The 21,128-nt window shown below is 37.9% G+C and overlaps 1 protein-coding gene across 1 annotated transcript; it reads right to left on the reverse strand.

Annotated features, from left to right (window-relative positions):
• Window positions 1-145: 145 nt before the first annotated feature.
• On the reverse strand, window positions 146-15,276 carry LOC109210994. The gene is made up of 20 exons (XM_019374481.1): window positions 14,681-15,276; window positions 14,517-14,605; window positions 14,305-14,414; window positions 14,169-14,223; window positions 13,243-13,331; window positions 8,755-8,821; window positions 8,618-8,680; window positions 8,248-8,421; window positions 8,030-8,123; window positions 7,870-7,946; window positions 7,666-7,741; window positions 5,539-5,582; window positions 5,327-5,394; window positions 4,241-4,326; window positions 3,981-4,138; window positions 2,555-3,887; window positions 1,901-2,169; window positions 1,274-1,480; window positions 1,038-1,194; window positions 146-707 (listed from the first exon to the last, which is right to left on the reverse strand). Exons 1-20 carry the CDS (start codon window positions 14,790-14,792, stop codon window positions 418-420), a joined length of 3,618 nt encoding a protein of 1,205 aa, XP_019230026.1. The 5' UTR covers window positions 14,793-15,276; the 3' UTR covers window positions 146-417.
• Between the last annotated feature and the right edge of the window lie 5,852 nt (window positions 15,277-21,128).

Below are 21,128 nucleotides of genomic sequence, written 5' to 3' on the forward strand. Positions count from 1 at the left end.
TGGACTCATTATCCATCTAATGTCCAACTGTATGGCACGATTATCCAAAAAAAAAAATGATGTAGCAAAGCAAAATCAATCTGGGCATTTCTCGATTACCCAAAACAAAATTATTGTAGCAAAGGAAAATCAATGATGCTCAATGTGGCCAACATAACGATCTTGCATTTACTGATGGCAAAATACAACAATAAAATATAAATACACCCTTATATAAATGGGTGATGGATTCGATCATACATCAATACAAAATTTTCTATGCAACCGCGGCTTCTTTTTTCACATTTCTCGCTGTGCTACATGCTCAACATATTTCGGATAGTACATATCTACAACAAAGAATGGCTAACCTGTATGAAACTTGAACTATAGAAAAACAACATACAATAGAGAGAACTTTGGGAGAGGAGAATTGAATCAAACTTGAGTTCGCAATCGCATCAATAGTTTCTGCATATTCTCCAGTTTCTGACTCAGCTCTTTAAAATCATCAATAGAAGATGTAGAACTACCTAGTTCAACACTTAGAGCAGCACATTTGATCTGTGATTCCTTGATTAACTCTTCAACAGAAGCTACTGTTGACTCTATACATGAGTTCCGGCTTCCACCAGTTAAATTTGACGACGGACTTAGTCCTATACTACTGCTGCTACTATCCCTGCTGAGTTTTTCAGGGGTAAATATTCTATCGAAGCTTTCACTTCCTGCAAGAATTCATTGGTCCAAGTCACTAAATCATCAACCAAAATACAAAGCATTAGAACAGTTAATCTGACAAGTCCAGAACAAGGCCATGAGATAGCATCATTTACTAAATGTCTAATATGCGCTATCCTACAAACATGGCCTTGCTCTTCGTTGAAGGTTTTTGGAGCCGAGCTCAGCTATTTTACGGCAGAGACTTATATTTTAGCAATTATAAGGATAAGTGCTACTGATTCAGTAAACTTAGGACATTTAGGTTTAGAATCTCAGACTACAGAATGAAGAGATATATGGTGAAAACAAAGTTTCAAATAAGATGCAAAACTTACCTAAGTTACTGAGTTGACGGATTGCTCCTGGGCCGATAGAACCTTCTAACTTAAGTACACGCAGGATTCCAGCAGCAATCCGACCCATAGAGTCAACCTCAGACTTGCACAAGAAAGCAAGGTACTGGAGCTCAGCCTTCGTCACCACTGCCTCAATCTGCCAAATACAACATACTTAATACATAGACAGAGCAGGGAGATAAAAATCAAAGGACAAACTCACAAAATCTTCGTACCGGCTGTTTGACAGAGAATTTCAACTTTTCGACAATCCACTTTCCCATTCCATCATCAATATTGTCTTCGGCATTCACTATGTCTACTTCGATGTTCATACCACCAAATGTCTCAGCAGTCTCTTTAATAGGTCCTGCAGGACTAACATCTCGCAGGATACTCTGTCGAGAGCGCGGTTTTAAGATCTGCAGACCTTCCACACCAACCTGCAACAGTTCCTAGACTTGTTACTTGTCTAAAAATGCTCCATGAATCGAAAATGATTGTGAAAAAGAGAACAACAGCAATTAGTTATTTGCATAAAACCAAGGTAACATAGTAATCTGTTCATGTGCTCACCTCAAGAGACAAGGGCCACAACTGACAAAAGTAACCCAAACATAAAAAAAACCTAAGAAGTATTTGGAACCTCTGAAGCTATAAAGATAGGTGCAAAACTATGAAATAATTACTGCCATGTTTCTTGTCTAAGCATTGTTTTACAGCTACTGTCAAAAATCTCAACATGCAATAACTGCTCAAAACAAAAGCTACCCTGCAAGATATAAAGTACCTTATAACACGAGTCAAGTTTTATCAATTTCCACAGAGGCAATTATATTGCACAATAAGAATATAGTGCTTACAGTAACCAACTCGAGGGGGTATCTTTTCTTGCCAGACAATTTTATGCTGCCATCTGTTACATGCTTAGAGCTGCTTGCTTTGACACAAATGTTGTGGAAAGTTGTGTGCCAACACCTCTCTTCTGTGATGGAATCTTCATGATCACAGAACCACCACTTTCCTGCTGCTTCTTGTGCACCTTCCAGAGCAAATAACCAATCTTTGAATTCGATGGATATGTCCACATCATCAGGTGTTTCCAACTGTAATCTTCCAGTGTCCTTTCCATCTGGAAAGAAGAAAAGCATGAAGAAATGAGATGACCATCGAACAAAAAGATCACAAGCAAAGTTAATCACTGAACACATAGACGACAAAGAAAATGAATACTCATCCATCTCGAATTGCCTGTGCCTTATTTGTAAGTTGTTCAAAAACACTTCACATTCAAAATAAGACAGAATTTTGGACCACCTATACTCTTTTACATATCATTTTTTCCTCTAATTTATTCTTTTGAAGCATAAAATTCAAACTATGGCTCCACATGTTTCCTCGCAAGTACTAAAAAGCTCATATTTTCAACTCTTCTCTTAATGATCATGCCAAACCAAAAGTGCACAACCGAATTCGGATGGCAGGAGTATATAACATCATAAGTTGAAGAGTCTAACCGTCTTCAAGCTCATTGATGGTAGGAGGTGTTGCTTTCAAAAGTTTAGACAAAGGCCCAGCAGACAAATGCTCCAAACCTTTAGTAAGCCCTTCCCCAGGACCACCATCTGGCCCAAGAATTCCAAACCTGTGAAGTAAGGCTTCTGTGTAATTCATTCCTCCTCCAAGGCGGACACCAGCAATACAAGCTGAAACATTTAGACTGTGACACTCCATGTCCTGTGTTTTATATGGAATCACCTGTACCATTTTTATGTCCAAGAAGGGAACTAAAACAAAGTTTCCATTTGATTGATGGATCTTCCTGTTTTGCACCCAAAAGACAGATCTAAGTTGACATCCATTCCCCATCAACTGGCCATTTTGGTTTGAAGTCCATGCCAAGCCGTTCTCACATGGCAAGCTACTCAGAGTGTCTGCACAATCAACTTCAACACTTTCCCAAAGCAAACTTGATGAAATGGCTATAGCACCACCCAAGGTTCTATGAGTAACTTTGACGGACAGCTCTTTGCCTATAAATTGAACCAAAGGCATTCCTGAAATGTCAGTGGAAGAAGACTCCAAAAATCTTAGACGCAGATCATTCACTGCTAAACTTACAGCAGCATCACCGGGAACTTTTTCACCTAATGATCCACCTGAAGATTTTTGACTTACTTCCTCGTGCGAATTGATCCTCCCAACTACTGCCATCTTTTCGCTTATCCTCCCAAAATATGTGTAAAAATCTAGGACAAAAAATAATTGCTCAACCGAAGTGTTGGAGAGGTACTGCTGACAGGCAACTCCCACTCTGACAATTCCTCCAGGGGGTGGGACATTTGTTAAAGGGCTTCCATCTGCAGTAGCCATAGCTATTTCAAGGCAAGCACCTTTCAGCTCAACACATCTCCATAAATTTGAAGATAATGTAATAGAATTTTGGAGTCCAGTTGCATCATTACATGTTTGTAGAGATAAACTAATGACTGAAGCACCAGCACTCAATTTCTTCTGGCTACCATCAATTGGTTGATCTTCCCATAGACAGAAGCATGCCGGATCCTTCTCGAGGTGTAGTAGCCCGAGCTTAAGAGCAGGTGACTCAGAAAGGACGAAATCTTCAATATGAAGTCTTGCCCCACCAAACAAACTCTGACAAGTGTTATTTTCACCTGAAACTGTATGATTTGGTGTTCCCATGTCTAATGGGACAGTAATATCTATCCCCTTAAGATTGAATGTAAGGGAGTTAATAGAGAAATCTGATAGAACTACTCCAGGATTCACTACAACTCCATCTGCTAAAAAGGAACATATCCTCAAACATGATTCTTCCTGAAGATGAAGCTGACAACCAATCAAGAAGAACAACATAAGTTCATCAGGTAGTCAAAAGAAAAAGACAATATGAGGTTGTTATCTAGAATAGTATATGAATACCATAAGGGGCTGACAATTGATAACTGTGGTAGAGGCAAGAATTGGTGGAGATGGTGAAGGCTTGAGCTGAAGAGAATGGAGAGATATCAGGGGGACCCCAGCACTGAAGTTCCCCTGTTGGTCCCCTAGAGGATATATGGGAGGACAAAAATCTTTACCTGGATTAAGTAACAAGAGAAATACGTCAAATTTAACCATATATTCTAGACTAAGCTTTCTATCCAGACATAACGTATTTCCTCCAAAATTGATTACAGTACCAAAGTCTGGAATGTGCAAAACATCACCAGAATCCGCCAGCTCTGATGGCTGCACCAAGGTGCATGGAGGGTGTGAAAATGTATCCCTGCATTTCAAGCAATCGGTGCACTTAGAACGTGCTATGAAAATTAAATTCAACTCTTAACTTCCAGCAAAAGAATTTTTCAGGGACGACTTTGTATCCACTTAACCAGATTGTTATGAAATAACGGATCCCTAATCTGACTAAATTAGAGTTTACTTTTTTCCAGCAAAAGGTAAAATTATTTTTGAGAGACTTGGCTCCGTATTCCTCTTGCCATAAGGGTAAGATAAAAACTGTTAAAACTTACTGCATGAACTCCAGACTAGTAGATATAGCTTAGGAATAGAACAAAGAGAAACTACATTTACCCTGTCGTGTTGAGGGTCAAACCCAACAGTATTTGATGAGCACAAATGGTCCAAATACAAAAACATATTAACAAAGCAGTTAGCTTGCTCAGAGAATCAACACACTGAGCAGTAAGGTGAAGCTAGTTCAGATTCAGTTAACTCTCCATGAAGTACAAAACATAATACGAGATAGTTTTAGTGAATTGAGCCTCCTAGCCTCGCAGTCATTCACAAGGTAAACTGTCCATATTTGAAAACTAGCATAATTCAAGCTATAGCTATAGCGCCAACAGCATTTACAATCACACTTAATTAATTCAACTCTTGTATGACTATGAAGGTAAAATTACTCTCAAGACATCTCTGAGCCTCATGAACTAATGTTAAGCTTAGAAAAAAGGAGTTACCAGAGTCCTATACATAGAATGCATAACATTCAAAGAAAACACGGTTATTTGGTTGCAGCTAGTGATGTTGCTCGGACTCTCCAAAAGTGATGCCGCACCCGTGTCGGATCCTCCAAAAATGCACTAAATTTGGAGGATCCGACACGCACCCAACAACATTTTTGAAGAGTCCGAGTAACATACCAGCTACTGATAAACAATAAAATCTTATTGCTGAATTAAGCTAAAGTTGCAGTCAATGATTTTTGTAAATTGTGTAGTATGTGAATTTGTGTGAATGATGACAGAATCGTGGAAACTTGCCTTAAAAAGACTCCCCCGATCATAAGACGAGTCAAGCATTTTGCACTTTCTCCACCTGAGATACTTCCCTACAGAAGGGAAAATCCAATATAAAGGCCCTAACAACAAACTAAGCAAAAAGAACAGCTGGTTCCACCAACATAAAATGTGTTGCATCGTTTCATGAATCACTATAAAAGATAAGTTTTTTTTTTGAAAATAAGAAGCTATACCCGAGAAAAGATTAAAGACTGCATCAACAGTTCAAGCTGAAATTCTGCAAAGCAAACTGACACATATTAGTGGAATTTTGAAAGAAATAGAAACCTTACAGATCGATTACAATATCCTCCATGTAGATAAATGACTTCGCAGAGAAGGCAAGCATAATATCCAATATAGAACTTCAAATAAACATATTGTAACCCAATCAATCTGAATATTATATATTGCTTGAGGGGTAGCTGATAGTTGATGCACTGAACTACATTGAAGCATTACTTTTTTCAGCTGTCTTCTAGCAAAGAATAGGAAACCACCAAGTGACCCAAAAATTCTTTGAAGTGAACTCATGCACAAGATGTAACAATCTCGTCTCCACGAACCGAAATTCAGTGTTTTCAAAAGCAAAAAGTAGAAAAGAACCAGATGTCTGTCGGTGGATTGAACACAATCAAATGGTACAGGTGGAGGCTGTCTGTTAGTGTTTGGAGTGGCAAGTTATACATAGGCAATGATGGGTGAATATTTAAGGGCAGATAGTTACAGAATCACTTGGGAATAACTATTGAGGACTGGAAGTGGAGGAGGTTGAAGTATTTCTATACAAATATATGCTAGGCAAGATGGTATTTGTTTGGGGGGGGGGGGGGGGGAGCTATTCCCGGTGAAATCACTTGTAAGGATATATAGGAGGGTGGTGTAGAAGAAAGTGTGGAACATAAAAGCACAAAAAATGTAGCTTTTTCCATATGGTTCACAGCACACAGTGCAGCATTTATGGCATATAACTTAGGCAAGGAGGCAGATAATGGTAATTTTGTCCACTTGTCCGAGGAGTTCAGAGAGGAGACTAGCCATATGCCCTTGCATTGTAGTTTTGTTAACATCTTTTTTGAAATCAGCATCTCGCTGTTCAACATAGCACAGGTGTTAACTAGGAATGTGACAAAGGCACTCGCAAGTTGGGATGTTAACAGAGGATTGGCAATGAAGGGAAGGAAACAGATGAATGCCTTTCCTGAAAATTTTCGGCCAACTTGGAGTGAAAGAAATGGAATGTCCTGTGAAAGAGTGCTCGGAATGTAAAATGTATTAAAATCTCTTCTCATTTCTTCTTTCTTCTTTGTAAAATATGTATAGATGATTTGAATAATAACAGATGTATGTGGTTAATCGCACACACTTTCTATATACTTTTGACACCATTTGGTGTTTATTAATGAAAAAACCTTTTAAAGAAAATACTTTAGTCAATGAAAGATCCCCACAAGTCCGGGAATCCAAAATGTACTTAAGATCCCCACAAGTCCGGGAATCCATGTACTTAAAATCTTAAACAAGGACGATGGCGAATTGTGTGAACTGCCTCCTCAGAACGTTTAAGCCATTAGAGAGGACACGGCCTCCTTACATGCGGACCTGATTCACTTCTTGAGCCAAGAACTGGGTGATGGTGAGGCTCGAAGCCAAGATCTCTGCCTGCTCTGGAGTGAACCACCTCATCTAAGAGCTTAAGCTATTAGAGAGGTGACCCACTTTTATTTATTTGTATTAGGTTTCTCCGAAGACTGAGGTTTACTTGAAATTAACAAAATCAAACATTAAAAGATGAAAAGATTTAGCGATAAAAAAAGATGGAAAAATGATCCAACAAAGAAAATTAAATAAATAAGATCATTAGAAAGGCAGATAAGAGGTAAATATTACAAACTACAAAGTTGTTTAGAAATCTTCCTCCACCAAAAATGAACTCCAACAAACTATATATGCTTTATTTATCAAAGAAGATGTTATATTTTGTCTATTTACCCACCAAATTTAAATCTTCATACCTTTGTAAACTAATTTTTTGCATAAATAATGGTATTTGTTTCCTGACCTCAGAATGCAGTCACTTGATTGATAAAGTTCATCGTGTATTGCATCCTTGAAGTTTGACTATGCTTTTACTTTTAGATTGTACTGTTTGAGTATGCTCCTTAAAGTAAACTGTACAAATTTGAATTTCTATTCTTTTTTTTTTTTTTGGGTTTAATTGGTTTAATCAGATAGATGATCATTAGCTTTTGATAGCTAGTTATCCTCACTGCCTGTGCAATTACTGAAAATAGTACATGTACTTGAGGTGGCAATCTAACCTATGTCCTTTACGCGCAGAAAAATGTGATCCACAACAATGGAGACCAAAGACCGCCCTGCTGCTTCTGTAGAATGCTGCCATAGTTAACAACCCATAGGAAAAGTCAGAAAGGTTAAGTACACATCGGTCTATAACTTTCTAAGATAATGTCAACATTAGGAACCAATTTGCAAAAGTTTTATGACAGTGGTGTCAGTCATACTTGCTGATTTGGATTGACATCTCCTCTGTTAATACATGCATACAATCCCGTCAAGAAGCGAAGAAAGGCTCGTAATCCTGCAGAATCAAAATAGTAATAAGTAGATTGTAAAGAACAAGACACAAGAACATCCAAATAATGCATAATCTTTTCAACATGCCTGGCTCACTTAGAGCTGGACAAACAGCTTCTGTGATATGCAGTTGAACTTCAAGCCCTAGTGGACTATTTAGTTCGGTCCTCTGAATCGTTATCTGATAACAAAGTAACAGCGAGAAAGATATCAATATCAACAGCATGTATGCCTCAAATCCATAAGCTAAGCTCAATTGAGAAATAAGATTCATAGAAGAAAACAGTGGCCCTGATTGGCATTACATGAGCCTCTCCAGATATTCCTTCTATGAATCTCTCCCCACCAAAAAATACTCGCTTTGCTCCATCTTCATCTCTCTTGTTACGTCCTCCTCCTTGAGAGCTCGCAAAATGTGCATCCGCGAACATATCAGGATGAGGTAACAGGTCAATAGATAGATGTTCCCATTCAAGCTTCTGTTATTAAGAGAAAAGTAGATTATGCAACATTACATAAGATGCAAATATGAGTAATAAAGGGTTTAGGACACTGCAAAAAAAGAAGGTACCCAACACAACCCTGTAGAGACTACCTTGAGAAGAATTATAGAATCCCATTCACGTAAACAATATGGGAAAAATAGCTAAATATTAGAAAAGGAAATGTAATTACTTTGAACACATATATGAACTCCTTGCCACTAGAGAAATCCCTTGCTTCCTTCAGATTTACAACCTGCAACAGCAGATTGTTTGAGTCATTCTTGAGCAACAATCATACAAGTCTTAACCAAAATAAATGCAACCAACCTCCCAGTTCTCATTTGTAGTATACAGAAGAAGATTACGTATAGTGATTGAAGCCATAGGTGATGCCCTGGTGAAATAGACAAACTAAAGAGTAAGAAAACTATCTAATAGGGAAAACTTAATCACATGATTTCAAGAAACCACAGCTAGCAGATAAACAAAAATGCTCACGTCACAAGTTTTTGCTAAGCCCCGCCAAAAGATGCAAGGGGTCTGAGCATTAAAAAATAGTATGTGATTTACAAGTTAGGAACCTTTAGATATTCTGTTTTGCACACTGCTGATTGAATCTTCTCTAGCAGAGTGCACTTATATATTGGTGTAGAAAAACGTTATGCAAATAATAGTGTCAAATTGTTAATCTGGAATTTTCTCAGGTTTAGATGACCTAACAAATTTATGATGTTCCAAAGCACTTATGACATATTTGACAGACTTCTAGGCACCAAGAAGCTTGCCTTTCTTCTTCCTTCTTTTTTTGATAGGTAAATTGGATTGAGTATCAAAAGGCTCAAGCAAGGATAATACAGGACTTTGATCTGCACACAAAATAGAAATAAGAGCAACTTCTTGCTTTAAATGAACTAATATCTGAACCACGTCAATGATTTTATAGTTATGCTTTGTTTTAAGTTTTATTTCCATAGGCTTCTGGACTGATTTACGTTGTTTTATCTAGTTATAATTCTATAAAGAATCAAACCTAGAGTAGCCTTGGTCATCTCTAAGTCCAAACCATATTTTTTTCTGAAGCCATTTTCAGTCTAAAGTCTAAACCCATATTATTTACCTGTTCCTACGTGTAACAGCATTCATTAAGATAGATTGGTCTCTTCAGTATGCTTATTCGCAGATTGCTCCTATTATTATCCGCAATGATTTTAATCAGCCTGACAAATCTTAAAGCATAATTTCACTTAGAATTTTCAGCAGTTGTAGTTCAAGTCATTCGTTAAAAGGATGAGCTAAAATATAAGTATAACCACACTAACTGACTATAAGTTCTTAAATTCAAAATGTAACTGGAAATTTAGCATTTGCATTAAATTAGCTCTCAGTTAAAGTCTTTAATTAATTTTTCAAGATCTTCCTATTTAAGTTGCAGCCTTGATCGACTTAAAACTCGATTTAAAAGGTTCTGTACATAACAGTGAAATTCCTAGTAGCAATAAGAAGCTTGCAAATCACTGAAACCTACTGAAGAATTTCTATCAACTTTTGGAGAAGCTTTGTTGCTTTAGCAGCCTCATCTTAAAGGTCATTCTTACACTATATGTGGTTGGACCTATAAACCTCTGCTTTCTGTGTCCTGCTTCTTCTATCCTCAATTTCTGGGGTTAACTGCTGCTATCATACAGAAAACAGTCCCCAACTTGCACAGGGATTAATTTCTTTTACAGTAAGTACACCAGGATGCATGTAAAAGTATTAGGGTACATTGAGATCAATTTTTTTCTCTGAGGCTTTTAGTCTTCAAACTCCTTTCATTTGGTGCTAAATTCTATCCAGCAGTCGGAGAATAATTCTGGAAACAGCTCAATCACTTCTAAATAATTCCACTTGCTGACTAGTGAAGACTTTCAGATATCCTGCATAGTTTCTGGGTTTGCACTAAGATAGGCTTAAGATTAAGAGAAACTTGTCTAGGACGTATAAGGCCAAGTGTTTTTTCCAATCAGTTACCGCTCCTCATGAATCAAGACAAAAACACTTGGACTGCAACTTTTTTTTTTTTTAAAATTCTAACAGCATTTGGTCCTAAGTCACTAATTACTACTATTTGCTAATTACCAAGGAAATTGTGAATTGCATCCCATCATAACAGAAATAATACCAGTGTTGTTAAAGGCATTTAAGGCGCACTTAAGCCTTGAAGCTCAGAAGAGCTCCGGGGAGGGCACTTCGTTTCGTTTAACCCGTGGTTCAGTGTAGGCAAGGCATTAAGGCATGCACCTCATTGCCGATGAGTTCTATCATAAATTGAGAGGTACTAAACAGTAAATATAATCGGCAAAAAGATAAACTAATTGTTAAGGAAAACAGTATGAATCAATATATATGTACACACACACACACACACATTGCGGCTTTTTTACTAAAGCCCACATTTTAATTGCGCTTTGTGCTTAAAGCGCCATATACCTAAAGTGCTTTTTAAGCTTTTCGCTTTCGACAACATTGAATAATACATCAACTATATAGAACAATAAATTTGACGCTCTGAACTATTCCTTCTGTTTTACTGTCTTCTAGCAATTTTTGTCTTTTTTTAAGAAGATAGCGATTTTTGTCTTTTATACTCCCTGTGTTCCATCTTATATGACACTCTTTCCTTTTTAATGTGTATTTAGAAACAATTTAAGTTTAAACTTTCCATTTTACCCTTAATGACATAATTTTATAGTCACGGAAATGTGATGCCTTGTTTAAGAACACAAGTTCCATAAGTCCTTCTTTCTTAAACTTCGTGCCCCGTCATACACCTTCACATAATGAAACAGACAAGTATATGAGAAAAAATGTGACTCCAACAACCTCTCAATTTTTTTTTCTTTTTTTGTATTTTAAACTTCTTAGACTATCTGCAATTTAACAAGAATCATTACTTTCTCTTATCATTAAAAAAAACAATTTATCAATTTCCTCAAGAGTTCTTTAAGTGTATTGAATCATGATAAAAAGAAGTTTACCCCAAGTAAGCTGCATTCTAGTTTATAGGCAGCATAGAGGGAACAATCATCCTAGAAACCAAAGGTGATCCATGTATTAAGTACGTCTAATTAGATAAGAAAAATGAAGGATTAAGAAGCTCATTAGGACATCAAATTAGTAGAGGAAGCCGGTTAATTTAGGAGAAGGAAAAGCGTTTGGAGAGCTTGGGATGTTAACCCACAAGTACATGCGTGGATCCTGTGGAAGGAAAGAAATAGGAGAGAGTTCGAGAGGATGGAGAATGATTATGTACTTTTGACGAATAGCCACTTTTTTTTTTTTAAGTTTCTTTTTGGTGCACCGATGACATAAGCTTCCACTTTGTATTGAAGATTGGTTGTCTTTTGCCGGAGAATATATTATAATGCAAATTCTCTACAATTTTTCTAGTGTTGTCAAAGGCGTGCTTAAAGCGAGCTTAATCCCGAAAGTAAGGTGCAAAACATATTGAGCGTTTTCCCTCGCTTTAGTGTCATCATCAAGGCTCTAAAGCATACTTTTTCTTGCTGATGAGCGTAATGCTAAAGAGGCGACACTAGACAATTGATATTTCATTTTATCGTATTTTGTTTCAATGTCTTTGTCCATATTGTTTTTATTCATGCTTTTAACTATAAGTCGTGGAGTACACATACATATTTATATTTTTTTCCTTCATTTGCGCCTTTCACCATTAAAGCTCACGTTTTATTTTCGCTTTTCGCTTAAAACCCCAACAGACTTTAGAGCTTTTTTGCATTTTTCACCTTTGATAATACTGCTTTTTTTTTTATACTGCTTGTATGCGGGAGATTTTCCCATTATTTACCTTATCAAAGAAAATAGATATGTTCCATTGCACGAATGTTTGGTAACTATGATTGATACATTAATGCCTTTACTTAATTTTTTGACGCCATGGCGCCATGGATTAGAAAGCATCCACGAGTATTTGGAAAGTTAGTACACACACACACACACACACACACATATATATATATATATATATATATATATATATATATATATATATATATATATATATATATATATACGGAAAGTTAGAATTCCATATAAAGTGACATGCTTTATCCGGTTGGTAGTTAAAGAGGCATGCTTAACAGACGAAAACTTATAGAAGAGAGGCATACAGCTATGTCCAAGATGCCATCTTTGTGGTAAGAAAGCTGAAACTGTCATCTTTTTTAAAAAAAAAACTGTGAGGTGACTTCCCAAATCTGGAACATATTTTTGGACATGAGAGGTATCAAATGGGCAATGCCAAAAGGTTCTTTGGAGCTATTAAGATGTTGGAATGGGGAAGGAGGTTTAACCAGGCAGAAGAGCACATTAAAGATGATACTACCCTGCATTTGGAGGACTGCTTGGAGGGAAAGAAATTTTAGATGCTTTGAAGGCACAGGTAATCCAATTCAGAAGACCAAGATGAACTCCCTTTTGATATTTCATTTTTGGTGAAAAGAAGAAGGCCTAGTGAATATTGAAGTTATTCTAGAAATTTTAGAAGCTCTATAAATAGTTAAGGTTAGCATTTTATTTAGCTCCACATCTCTACATATGGTTTTTAGCATAGTTTTTTGCACTGATAAATTAAAATTTGCGACCATTCAGAAAAAAAAAAACATTCAGGAGTAAAGGGAATCAGAAAGCATTAAGGAGTAAGAATATCCAGTCCGATTTTGAAACAGGTGCAGAGTGGAGGATGGAACTCGGGAAGAGAAAGAAACAGGAAAAAATGGGATTAAAAAATCAGAAGTGAACTTATTGAACACTTACCAGCTTGCTCCTCCCCGGCGTCGAGCACCTCCATGAGTTTCAAGTAGAAGATTAACAGTATGCACTTGTAATGTCATGCCATCTGCAATCTGACAATAAAATGCCAACATACAAGATCACTCATCCCGAAGGATCGCCCAACCAAATCTCTTTACAAGTATATGATCTTTCCAGGATCGAGAATTTAAACACAAAGACAAGGAAAATAAGAAGACTGGTGATGAATGTAGTACATGTAGGAATCAGTCAGTGTAGAATAATGAAAGCACTCGAACTAAAGTAGAGTAAACATGATGTAATAAATTTATCTATACAACACAGTCTCTGCTTTGAGTTTTCAGCCAAAGAAAAATTGAAAATGAAAGAGCATAGACGTTACATGGGTTTCTTAACAGAAAAGAGCAATTTTGCGACTATCAATTCGTTGCATGTTAGATATCATATGATTTCACTAGTCGAAGAGCCCTATGTATATACGACTTTCCTTTTCGGCCTGGTGATGGACAATATGAAGAAACAAAAGAATAATTACAACACGCTGAAACAAGAGCTTAAATTAAGACCTTTATGCTTTAACTAACCCACTTATTCTGGAAGATATGATCATCCACAGACCTCTGAGGTTTAAGCTGATTAAGCAATACTAAGGGTCTACTGATTCCATTGGATTATACTATACATTAGCTATCTTCAAACGTCAAAGCATTTTTAAGTATTTCATCCTTCCTTGGAACACCTATGTGATGGGAATCATAGCATTGCCAGTATTTCATTGTCAACTTTAAATTGTTGCATCAAATTGTGCATGATATCAATCAAATCTCAACAAATTATGTATACAAATTCCCATGGCGATGTAAGCAATTAACTCAAACACTCAACCATAACATTAAAACCAAGTGAGCTGATTCTCTAATGTTGCTAACCTTGTCAGCAAATCCATATCCACTGCCCTTTGAGGAGCTACCAGATGATGCCGCACTGACAGCAAAATATCAAGTGAGACAACAATAATCAAAACAAGCTCTTAAGAGAGTCCTATATTAAATGCTATCCAGGTACCTGCTAGAGCTTCTAGATGTATCAATATCATCTCTTTCTTCGAGAACTAAGTCGAGCCTATCAATTTGCACGACTATTGGCTCTATTTGCACATTGCTTACTGATGGAAGCTTTCAATTTAAAAACCAAAGTATAGGTCAAAAAAGTTTTAAAAAAATAAACATTTGAACTTAATAAAGATAAAAAAAATTCAGAAAGACAGAGCTACTAACTATGATCTCCAATTTCCCGACTTTTGCGGTTGTAACATTCAGTGCCGGTGGTAATCCGGCGCTCGCATGCAATGCATCTCCATTTATATCTACCAAAATCATCAAATATGAGCTGTATAATCAAGAAACAAGCTTAAATAATTGCAATTAGATGAAAATTGTACCTAAATTGGAAAGTTGGGCCGTACGGCCCTGCAATTTGAACTGATCTCGGCTAAATGACTTTAGCCAGTACTTCAATGTGTACTCCAAAGCTCGAGCCAGAATTGACTCCATCTATAGCCTATCGCCTTGCGTGAGTTGCAGATCTACTACAACACCGAAGAGCAGAAGAATTTCACCGGTACCGAAAAATGGCGGCGTCGATAATAGAAAACCGCACGGCGCTGGTAGACGCGGCGGCCGGTTCTTATGAGACCTTGTACTAAGGGAATTCAGGCGAAAATGGATGGATGGTGAACGGAAGAGGGGAAATTAGCGGGCAGAATGGCGTTAGTCGGTAGCACGTGCGAATCACGTGAAAGAAGAGATTCTGTGGGGCCGGAAGTGTAGTATTAATAACTTTCGGTGTTGGTTAACACTTGATAGGTGTTTGATAAATTTTGTGGAATAATGTAGATGATTGCATCATAAGAGGGGTATTGGATCTCGAAAAACAACTGATGTTCGTCAGGAATAGGACAACAGATGAGAACGGTGGGCGGAAATGTCAGTACTCATGAGAGATGTTTTGTCCATCATCTTTTGAATTGAGGTGGTGGAGTATATGATATGATATATGAATTGTATAATATAAAATTGATTTTTCCACGTCTTGGTTTTTCCACTTTACCATTCCACTAATCATGCCTCCGCATCTCTCTGTATAATAATTGTTTGCCTTTTACTCTTTTTCCTGTTGTTCAATTTTTTATTTTTTGTGTGGGTGAATTCGGATTGAATTTACTTACATCTTCAATATAATTTGATTTGCAGTCATATGTTATTTTATTTACTCTGTTTTAAAAGTTATCATCTTACACATAGTGGTTAGTGTAATATCTTTTTCTAGTAAATTTTCGCAACCTGATTCTATAGATATTATTAAACTTGTATAAATTTTAATTCGTTATATTATGCTTGAATATATGTGTGTAAAACTTGCTTGCGTGTGTACTTATTTCTATTGACAATAAATTGCAATGTCCTTCCATCGTAGGAAAATGATTAAGTTTACTCTCTGTTATGCTGTGTCTATTCAAAGCCGTGAAAGAAAATAGTAGAAATGACACTAAGTAGTCACTAGATGCTATTTAGGAATTCGTCATTGCATTGCATTGAATTTTAGTTTTTCAATTCAATTTTTTAGGATAAAAATGTCCTGAATTATTCTGAAGTTAAGATTTTTAATTTAAAATTTACGGACGAAATAAATACTAGCTATCTCTAAATAGCATCCCTCAAAATGGCTATCCCTTTATTAAATGCGAGGTTCGAATAGACCCAAAGTATAATATGTTAGGGATATAGTAGATATGTGCTAGATCCAATCTCATATTTGATGATTTGAACATATTTTTGTGAACGTTATTTCATATAAAATATACATGTCATTTGATATTCTTTTATCATTGTTATTATTAATTGCTTAATTAATTTAATAAGGTCCTTGATTAAATTTTGGGACTTGTCATCGTGATAGAGATCATGATAATGAGAGTTAAGTCTCTTACAACTTAATCGAAATTTGTTCTTGATCGTAAGATTATTAATTTGGACATTAGTAATCCAGTTAGATCAATATTTATGTGATCGTCTTTATGGGATAAAGATTAGTTGATCTCATTAACTAAATCACATAGATAGACGTTGTATATAGAGATAAGATCATTGAACCGACTCATTGGATATTTCCTAATTGTTAAAATTACTTGTAACGACCCGGCCGGTCGTTTTGAGAGTTGTAGCCTCGTTCCCCCGTTTCCTGTTTCTTTTGTGTTCTACAACTATATTACGACTTACCGGGTTAGTTGGTTCGAGTCCGAAGTGATTTCGGAGTGAACTGAGATACTTAGTCTCTTAATTGAAAGCTTAAGTTGGAAAAGTTGATCGGATGTCGAGTTATGTGTAAACGACCTCGAATTTGAATTTTGATGATTCTGTTAGCTCCGTTAGGTGATTTTGGACTTATAACCGCGTCCGGATTGTGTCTTGGAGGTCCGTAGTAGAATTAGGCTTGAATTGGCGAAAGTTGGAATTTTGGAAAGTTTGACCGGGGGTGGACTTTTTGATATCGGGGTCGGATTAGATTACCGAAAGTTGGAGTAGGTTCTTGGTGTCATTTATGACTTGTGTGCAAAATTTGAAGTCAATCGGACGTGATTTGATAGGTTTCGGCGTCGTTTGTAGAATTTGGAAATTTCAAAGTTCATTAGCCTCTGTGTGAAATTTGTGTTTTGATATTGTATGAGGTGATTTGAGGGTTTGACTTGTATGATGTTTTGGGACTTGATCTTATGTTTGGTTGAGGTCCCGGGAGCCTCGGGTTGATTTCGAATGGTTAACGGATCATTTTTGGACTTTGGTTGATGGTTGATATCTGCTAATGTGTTTTTCTGGTTTCCTCTTACGCGTTCGCGAAGGGTGTTTGTGAGCTGGGGAGATTTTTTTCTTCGCGTTTGCAGACGCGAACGCGAAGGTATGATTTGTGTGTGCATCGCGAACGCGGGAGAGGTGTCGCGTTCGCGAAGAGATGTTGAGGCAGCTGGGGACCCCAGATCCTTGGCCTACGCGTTTGCGAGGCATGGGTTGCGTTCGCGGTAAGTAGAGCTGGTTAATCTCCGTGTTCACGAAGCTTTGGTCGCGTTCGCGAAGAGTTAGTTGAGAGGCAGTCAGATTTGGCCTACGCGAACACGAGGGAAAGGCCGCGTTCACGAAGAAGGATTATCTGGGCATCAGTGTTAATTTTCAAAAACGAGGGTTTGAACCCATTTTTCATATTTTGAGCTAGAGACCACGGATTTGGTGATTCTTGAAGGGGTTTTCGAGGAGTTGATTGGGGTAAGTGATTCTGTAACGGCCCGACTGGTCGTTTTGAGCATTTACACTTCGCTCGCTTGTTGGAGGGCATGAGTAGCTCCGTATGATGTATTATGACTTATGTGAATCGTCCATTTTAGTTTTCTGGTTATTGGAACTGGTTTGAAAAAATGATTCTCAGCTAGAAGCTTTAAATTTGAAAGGTTTGACCAAGTATTGACCTTTTAGTATTTGACCTCGGATTGGATTTCTGATGGTTCCGTTAGCTCCGTTTGGTGATTTTGGACTTAGGAGCGCGTCCGGATCGTGATTTGGAGGTCCGTAGTAGAATTTGGCTTGAAATGACGAAAGTTGGAATTTTGGAAAGTTTGACCGGGAGTGGACTTTTTGATATCAAGGTCGGATTCTGATTCCGAAAGTTGGAGCAGGTCCGTAATGTCAAATGTGACTTGTGTGCTAAATTTGAGGTCAATCGGACATGATTTGATAGGTTTCGGCATCAGTTGTGAAAGTTTGAAGTTTCAAAGTTCATTGATTTCGAATTGAGGTGTGATTCGTCGTTTCGATGTTGTTATGTGTGTTTTGAGGCCTCGAGTACTTGTTGGTATGTATGGACGGGGCCCCGAGGGGTTCGGACGTGTTTTGGATTGATTTCGGATCATTTTCCTTCATGTTTTCGCTGCTGTGTTCTACTGGTTTTCTGGTGTCTCCATCCTTCATCGCGTTCGCGTGGCAAGAGTCGCGAACGCGTAGTGTATTTTGATGGCAGTGACATTTTGTTCATCGCATTCACGAATATTGGTCCGCGTTCGCGAAGAGTTGGGGCTAGTCTCCTTCGCGTTCGCGTATGAGAGATCGCGTTCGCGTAGAGTTGAGCTGGGAGCTGGAGCTGGAGGTTCTTTCTTCATCGCGTTCGCTTGGCTCGTGTCGTGTTCGCTTAGTTTTGTCTCCAATGTGTATCGCGTTCGCGAGGCTTGTGCCACGAACGCATAGAGTATTTTGTGGCTGATAATTTTTGTTCATCGCGAACGCGATGGTTATCCCGCGTTCGCGAAAGAGGATGTCTGGCAGAAGTATAAAGTACTCTATTTCGAGGGTTTCTGTCATTTTTATATTCTTGGAGCTATGGAGCTCGGATCGAGGCAATTCTTGAAGTAATTTCACCATATGAATTGGGGTAAGTGTTCCCTACTCGGTTTTGGTTATATTCCATGAATCTATCTTCGATTTTAGCTTTTGGTTGATGAATTTTAAGGAGGAAATTGGGGGTTTTGGCCTAAAGTTTCATAATATGAATTTTTGAGTTTTAAACATCAAATTGGAGTCGGAATTGAGTGAAACTAGTATAGTTGGACTCGTAATTGATCGGGTTGTCGGATTTGGTAAGTTTTATCAGGTTCCGAGGTGCGGCCCGGGTGTGATTTTTGGCCGGATTTGGGATTTATAGGATTCGATCTTTATCATCTGGGATTGTTTCCTTGGGCTTTATTTGATGTATTTGAGTTGATTTTTGCTAGTTTTGAGCTGTTCGAGGTTGCTACACGCGTGATGCCATTCATGGAGCATCACTTGGCTTGCTCGACATTGGAATTTGCTTGTTTGAGGTAAGTAACTCTTCTAAACTTAGTGCTGAGGGTATGAAACCATGAATTACGTGTTATGTGATTGATGTTAAGGTGACGCACATGCTAGGTGACGGGTGTGTGGGCGTGCACCTTGTGAATTGTGACTCCGTTGTTTCCACGGCACTGTATAGTGGCCCTATTTTGTTGATATCTGTGTTTTCCCCATGTGATAAAGTAATTGAGCTGTCAATCATGCTAGATATCATGTTTAGGTTTTATGCTGATATTATTAGGACCCATAGCGGTCGTTGCTTGTTGTCATCTTACTGATTTCATTGATATTTTATACTCAGTCATATTCATGCATTCATATCACATCTCAGTCTCAGTGGTTATTTATTGATACATCATAGCATCATTCTGGGACTATTTTCATGACATTGTGAGCCCGTGGGTGAGACTGGAGAGATTGATGACTGAGTGAGGCCGAGAGCCTGATTATGAGTAACAGTTATGGGATCGGGCTGCACGCCGCAGCGATTATTCTAATTTATGATAGCGCTTGGGCTGAAGGAGCCCCTCCGGAGTCTGTAACACACCCCCAGTAGGTGGGGATGATATTATTGAGGGATGGATTTCCCTAGACATGGATTTTCCTAAGTACTTGATACCTGGAGATGGATTTCTCCACAGGGTTGGATTGCCCTTTTTCCTCGGTACTGGGTGACTTATAGTCAGTGTTGTATATGTTCTGGGATAGATTTCCCTGGGCCGTATGGGACATATACAGTACCGAGTGGTTGAGCATGATGAGTGGAAAGTGTGAGACAGTGAGATTGAGTACTCTGAGAGTGTGAATACATGATTCATCTATGAGATACATGGCATTGTCATGCACACATGACATACAGGCATAGAGATGTATTTTTCCTCATGCTGCACGGTATCACGTCATTCATGACTTTTTACACACATTGATATGTCATAGAGAGGTATTTCACACTTGCTATCTGAAAAGAAAACGAAACATCTAATTTATTATGGAAAGGATTTTTGAGAAAATGTTCAGTTTTCAAACTATCGCATATTTTACGACGATTTTGGTAAAAGATTTGAGTTCTTACTGATACTCCTGAAAGGTGGAACTATTTTCAGAAAACTGTGAAAAAGTTGAGCATTTTATCTCTGAGTTACTTTCTTAGTTATATGCTCTACGTTGTTATGAACTGCTATTGGTTATTGGTGCTGGACCCGACCTATGTTCCAGCTCCTCACTGCTTTCAACCTAAGGTTAGGTTTGTTACTTACTCAGTACATGGGGTCGGTTGTACTGATACTACACTTCTGCACTTTGCGTGCAGATGTTGGCTGCTATTGCTGTTGTGCTTAAAGATTGCCGGATTTGAAGACGTACCTGCGTTCCTGTTGTAGCTGCCTCTTGTTTAGGGTAGCCTTAGATTTATAAAAACTCTATTTATATACTTTTCAAACAGAAGAAGTATTTACTTCATATCAGCTTTGTAAATTCTATTCTTAGAAGCTCATAATTTGTACTATCAATCTTTGGGGAAATATAAGATTCGGAAAAAAAATTCCTTTTGTTAATTGTCTTGTTAATATTATTGGAAATTGAAAAATTATTAGTTGGCTTACCTAGCGGGTTGGGTTAGGTGCCATCACGACTAGGGGATTTTGGGTCGTGAAAGATTGGTATCAGAGCCCTAGGTTCATAGGTTCTACAAGTCATGAGCAAGTGTCTAGTAGGGTCTTGCGTATCGATATGATGACGTCCATACCTATCTTCAAGAGGCTACAGGGCATTTAGGATATACTTCCCATATTTCTTTCCTTATCGTGCGGCAGTGATTCAGCTTGAAGCGTAATCCTTTGAATTCCTTCCAGGCATTCATATGCGCACTTGAGCGCTCGGTATCAACTGTGCATCGACGGCTTGTGATTCCCTGGATGAGGTGCGAGATGTGATTTCAGTATGCTGATGATGGGCCAGTCTAGAGGACTTGAGGCCGGG

The sequence above is a fragment of the Nicotiana attenuata genome, unplaced genomic scaffold (assembly GCF_001879085.1).
Source record: "Nicotiana attenuata strain UT unplaced genomic scaffold, NIATTr2, whole genome shotgun sequence".
Taxonomy (NCBI): Eukaryota; Viridiplantae; Streptophyta; class Magnoliopsida; order Solanales; family Solanaceae; genus Nicotiana; species Nicotiana attenuata.

Excerpts from the sequence above, each read along its gene's own strand:
- LOC109210994 (XM_019374481.1), bottom strand. The coding sequence starts at position 14,792 with ATGGAGTCAATTCTGGCTCGAGCTTTGGAGTACACATTGAAGTACTGG. Across the intron at positions 7,742-7,869 it reads ATGTCAATCCAAATCAGCAA|CATTCTACAGAAGCAGCAGG; the intron begins GTATGACTGACA and ends TAACTATGGCAG. Across the intron at positions 3,888-3,980 it reads TCAATTGTCAGCCCCTTATG|CTTCATCTTCAGGAAGAATC; the intron begins GTATTCATATAC and ends ATTGGTTGTCAG.